This window comes from Microcaecilia unicolor, chromosome 10 (assembly GCF_901765095.1).
Source record: "Microcaecilia unicolor chromosome 10, aMicUni1.1, whole genome shotgun sequence".
Taxonomy (NCBI): Eukaryota; Metazoa; Chordata; class Amphibia; order Gymnophiona; family Siphonopidae; genus Microcaecilia; species Microcaecilia unicolor.
In genome coordinates, this window is record NC_044040.1 from 29,967,126 (window position 1) to 29,973,125 (window position 6,000).

At 41.3% G+C, this 6,000-nt stretch overlaps 1 protein-coding gene across 1 annotated transcript in view; it reads right to left on the reverse strand.

Moving 5' to 3' along the window:
* RELN (reelin) overlaps positions 1 to 3,039 on the reverse strand; it is a 568,089-nt gene extending 565,050 nt beyond the window's left edge. The window contains exon 1 of the mRNA XM_030217170.1: positions 2,541 to 3,039. Coding sequence (XP_030073030.1) covers positions 2,541 to 2,769 — 229 coding nt within the window. The 5' untranslated portion in view covers positions 2,770 to 3,039. The remainder of the gene's footprint in view (positions 1 to 2,540) is intronic.
* Between the last annotated feature and the right edge of the window lie 2,961 nt (positions 3,040 to 6,000).

The following is a 6,000-nucleotide window of genomic DNA, read 5'->3' on the forward strand; positions in this document are numbered from 1 at the left end:
CTAGTATGTCTAATTCTACAGTGACACAATGTTTGAAAAACTAATATGAAAAGGCAATAATGGGGTCATTTACTAGCAGCATGCATTAATGCTGTTGGCAAATGTTATTTGCCATAGGGCACACTGCAGAAGAATGGGCCCTGTGACAAATGACCAAGGTCCGTGTTAGAGATGCAGGGGCCCAGGGCAGAAATTTGAGAGGGAACCCCAAAGATCATTGGGAAAACTGCGTCCTCTTCAGTTTTGACAGGAATGGGATTCCCTGTGACATGGGGGGCCCGTCTCCTAACACCAGTCCTACAAACAATGTAATTAACATGTAATTAAACTCTGGAATTCGATGCCAGAGAATGTGGTAAAGGCGGTTAGCTTAGCAGAGTTTAAAAAAGGTTTGGACGGCTTCCTAAAGGAAAAGTCCATAGACCGTTATTAAATGGACTTGGGGAAAATCCACTATTTCTGGGATAAGCAGTATAAAATGTTTTGTACATTTTTGGGGATCTTGCCGGGTATTTGTGACCTGGATTGGCCACTGTTGGAAACAGGATGCTGGGCTCGATGGACCTTTGGTCTTTCCCAGTACGGCAATACTTATGTAATGTATGTTAAAGATCTATGTAGCACAAACATTAGAGGTTACATTTCTTTGTATTGGTTGCAGTTCGATTGGAATAAAAGTGAACTAGCATTTTGTAAAGAACCAATTTCATATGTCTAGTGTTATACAAAACGGAAAGATTAATCCAGTGCCTTGGTTTTTTTTTCTTTGTTGTTTGTTTTATGTTTTTGTTATAATTTGGTCAAAACTTCATAAGACACAGGATGCACTTTGAATACAGCAGACACATAGCTTCTACATTATATATATAAAAAAGTAAAATATTCTTTAGCTTAAATTAAGTCTGTTGTTCCAATCAGTATCATACCAAACTAGTGTACTATGTCCAAGACAAACAGTGAAATAAAACAAAATTGGATAAAATCCATTTGAGGTCTGCTTTCCAGTTCCGAGTCATAGCCAAACCCTTACATAGATGTGGGAACACATTTGATTTCATATGGAATGTCACACGGGACACAAAGGAAACAGACTGTATGGACTCCCTCTTGATTGAATACAAATAAATCATGCACACACCTTTTTCTTTCACTGACACACTCTAATGAAACAGATACATGAAGAAAAATCATCAACAACAATAAAACAGTTAGGCATATCTGTGAATATGACCATACAGGTAACAGGGCTTGGATAAGCAAAGAAATATATTGTTGAGCTAAACAAATAGCCCATCATATTGACTTTTCTACCACGTTTCTGACCTTTTTTTATAATTTCTAAATGGAAAAAATTAGTTTGCTTTCAACTCCCACCATAGCCTTGATTAATCCCTGGTTTGTTTGTTTGTTTGTTTTTTAGGCAGGTTGCAAATATTTGGTTTAATTCTTATTTTCACCAGATTGGTAAATCCTCTTTCCGCTGGGTAACAAAGCTCAGTAGCTCCTTGGGTCAAGCTAGTGAGGCAATCATATTGACCAACCATTTCACAGAATGATATCAATGACCACGTAATAGCACTGCCAGTTTTTAGCACATTTATCAAGAAATGACTGAAATCCTAGTCAGTAAATAGATTTCCATACATCTTAAATCCCTATGAAAAATTAGATGTCCCCCAAAAGAAGGGTGGCATCGGTTCTGGAAAAGAATAAATATAAAAATACTCTAAAGTTCCGTTCCTCGGTACATTATTTTCCATCTACGGAGACTTTCTATTATCAGTCTATCCTATAATCTATACAATATTGCAAATCTATGGAGGTGTTCCGCTACTTATAATAAAATCATACAGGCGCTAAGATTTAGCCATTCCGATCAGACCAGGTTGGTATAACTGATGCGTTAATTAAGTTATTAAAATGAGACCTTATTAAATATTTAAATCCCCAAGGCAGCGGAGCATCATTAATAGCTGGTTTTCTTCGTGTAATAAAGGTGGACAAATAGGACACAGGGGTTTTGCTGTTGTTGCTCTTCTGCTCCGTACCTCTATGTCAAAACGGTTTAGTAGCAATGGACATAGACTTCACTGATCATGTCTTTTAGAGCAAAAGGGCCAATTTTGAAATACGTAAGACAAAAGGATTTTACAAGGTTGTCACCTTTAAAGCCTTTGCTGCGCGGGGAAAGGACAATTTTGAAGTTGCAAAGTTGCACACGCACCCCCCGGACTCCAAGGAAGTAAGATCGTTCAGATATCTGTTCCAAGAGCCACAAAAATGTGAAAAGTCACTAATCAGTTTGATCAGGCTAACTTTCCAACAGGCTTTGGCAAATGGCCAAATAGAATAACTGTATCTACAGCAGTTCAATTTAGAAGTAAAGGCAGATGCCAAAAGACATGCTTAAACATAAAGCAGCATTGCACTTGCTACTGTCCACAGCATCTCTTTTTTTTTTGGGGGGGGGGGGGGGGCACAGAAAAGGCAGCAAATTCTTTGAGGCGTTACAATCCGAAAAGGTGAGCTCCTTTACCTACCGTGATATTCTTGTCCCGGCACGTAGTACGCTGGGCTTCCTGTAATGTGAAGGGAAATAAGCACCTCTCCCTGCTCTCCATCGCCTTCCAGTTCCCCGTGGTGGGTGCAGAGGAAAAAGAAGGGCGAGAACCTGGGGTAGTAGCCCACTGCCCCCCTGGCACAGTCTGAGTACAGTATTCCCACCAGGAGGAAGAAAGTCCAGCGGTTACATGACCTCTCTTGATCCATGCCGGGATCTCTCCGCGTTCATTCAGAGGAATTTACTTTGGGGAATGAAAACAAAATGAGGAAGGGCAGTCAGTAGTAAGTCAACTGGTGGGGGGGAGTTGAAAAGAGCAAACCCCGAAGTTTGCTTAGCAGGTCGGGAGCTTCCGCCTGTCGGCTGCTGTTGTCTGAAGTCCCAGAGCAGGACTGTGTGAAGGGCGCCCCGCAGCCTCCACTGTCTTATTAAAGCGGCCGCGAGCGGCAGTAACTATACGAGCAGCGCTTCCCCCCCGCGCGCGCCGTTTCCCCCACGCGCTCTCTCTCCAATGGGCCAGCTGAGCTGTGGTTGCGGCTCGCGGCCGCTGCGGTGAGAACACAGGGACCGCGCGAGCTCTCGCACGCCACCGCCTGCCCGCTCTCTCGCGCCGCTAACTTTCTGCACGCGATGGACTGGCTGCCTCCCCCCACCTCTCTCTCTCTCTTTTTTTTTTTTTTTTCATTTCATTTTCACTTGAACTCCGGCGGAAAGAAAAAGAGCAACAACTCCTCTCGGGAAGGAAATTTAGCAGGCAAAAAATAAAGTATGCGTCTGAAATCAATGACTGAGAAAGAGTAATCATTTTTATAAACTTGGAGTGAAGGCGTGGTGGTGGAAATTGGCTGAGAAGTGTTGGGTCTTTTTCTTTGCATGTGCAGGTTCTTCGGTTTTTCTCACCTGTATACCATCATTTTCTTTCACAATTGTCTGCAATTCGTGTAAGTCAGTTACAACAGTGGGGTAAATATTTTTGCTGGCGCTCTGGAGCTCGTGTCTTTGCATTGATAGCTAAAGACCCAAACCAGTTGCATTCCAGTACAGCAGGTAATGTCCCTGTTTCCAGTCTGTACCTGAGGCAGTAGAGGGTAAAATGACTTGCCCTAAGTAGCTTCCCTATTTCTCAGCCTGCTGCCCTAGCCGCTTAGCAACCGGGAGAGATCACATAGCAGCTAACTTTTCAAAATAATCGGCCCCAATGGAGTACAATGCTCTGAAAGTGCACCCGCAGAAATGACACCTGGGGGGGGGGGGGTGGGAGTCATTACATCCAAGGATATCCTCACCACCATCACATTTTGAATTATGGCTGCAATTTGTGACCTTTTTAATTTTAAAGACAGCAGCATACAATGGTAAAGAAAGATGACAACCAGCTGATATCCTGTAAAATAGGTCAAACTACATGCCCACACTTTTAACATGAGGGTAAGCAAGCTGGCTGAGAGAGCCATAACATCAGCAGTCAGGAATGTAAAAAAGTGTAAGGGTTTAATAACCACCTCCCTTCCCCCCCCCCCCCCCCCCCCACACACACACACACACACATACACATCTGGATTTTCAGATTTAGGCTCATCTGCTATGAAACATTGAGGAGCTTAGGAAGAATAAGTAATACCAGGATTTTTCACATATAAAAACAGCATAGCCAAGGTCATGGAAAAAAGGGAGGGAACTGATTAATTTTCATGCTACAGAGCAAACTCCCCTCACCCTCACCCTCACCCCACTACCCTAACCCCGTCTCTCTGTATCCTTAACTTGGGTTCATCTCTGTTACTACTATGGATTTTTACACAGCAGACTAGAGAGGTCAGGGTGGCTGAGACTGGCTTAGCAATTCATAGGGTGGCATCGTCTCCTGGGTAGAGGTAGAAATGAGCAGCTGCAGTCAAAGTAAATCCCCACAGCCACAGAAACTCAGAGAACCATCAATCCATGCTTCTACATGTTTAATATTTAAAACTATGAATGTTCAATTAGACGTTTTTACAGGCTCGTTCTGGGAGAGATGATATTAGGGTAATCATGACTGTTGAATTTAATCATTAAAATCTTGGAGGATGGGGACCAGGAGGCTGAAAGGTATGTCCGGGGGGGGGGGGGGGAGTAGAAGGCTTGCCTAAAGTGCTTAATGCTCTTGCACTGGCCCTTTATATGGCTGTTTTTTTGTACAAGACTGTACTGCCAACACCATATCAACATGCAGGCTCAACCATCACTAGCAAACCAATGGGGCACTGCATAGTTTATTGAACCAACAGGCCACAAATAAATCTTTTTTAATGACTATAGATGGAAGCATTGGATTGACATTAAGCAGAATGTGATAACAAGTGACATAAAATCAAAAGAAATAGAAAGAAAAGAGATTGGCATACAGTAATGTGTTGGAGGGGACTCTTGGGACCCCTTATTAACTTATTTCATGCAAGCAGAAAGTATCTCACAGAATGAAGCAGAGGTAATAAGACCCCCTTTATTAAAAAAAAAAAAGAGCTAAAAATATGACATTTGGTATACCTTTCAATCTAAGGATTCAATAATGGCTGAGGTTTAGAGACTCAATAGCTCTAACGGAAAAATTCTGGTATTTTTTTTTAGTTTGATCCCACTGAATTTATAGTGAAGATGATTTGTTGATTTGTGACAAAGGCAAGGGTCTGCTGATGAGGATGTGCTGTGTTGCAGAGGGTGAGTTCAAGGTTCAGACCTCATTTCCCAAATAACTGCATTGGAAGCCTTGAAGGCAATTGATGCACTGCCACATAACAGAATAGTTGTCTGTAAATCATTACTGCAGCAACTGTAACCCTAGTAATAACCATAATTTAAGCCAACATAAAGTGCCGGAATAGTTTAAAATAAACAAAAAGACCTTCAAAGAGCCCCATTCTGCACCATCTAGTAAAAATACAAAGACCCTTCAGCACAGCCCACAATGAACTCATATGTAATTATAATCAAATCTGAATGCCTCTAGGTACTGAAATACAAAAATGTGTTATAGGTGATTACAGTATAATGAGGCCATGCTAGGCTGTTGGCACAGAGCAACCTATAATATGGACCCAGTGGCCTTTATAGTATGGGAAATTATTCTGCCGTGTGTGCTCACTGTATCAGAATCAACAAACCAGCAATGTGTTTTATTAACAGTAATGTTTATATTTAATTGTACTTTATTCTGACTAAATTTAAAAATGCATTACCTTCTGGCTTGCAAATCCCAATTTAAATGCTTCACTTTGAATCATTTGAGAGTAATTAGTGGAAATGTAAAACTGATGTGAACAAGATACATTTTTTTAAAAGTTTACAATTTTTCATTTTTTTTTTTTTTAAATTGAATGACAAACATTGGTGTGCAAGTAATGGCAATACACAAAAAGAAAGAAAAGAAAAAAAATTGCATGATGGAGAATAGTGGAGCAGCA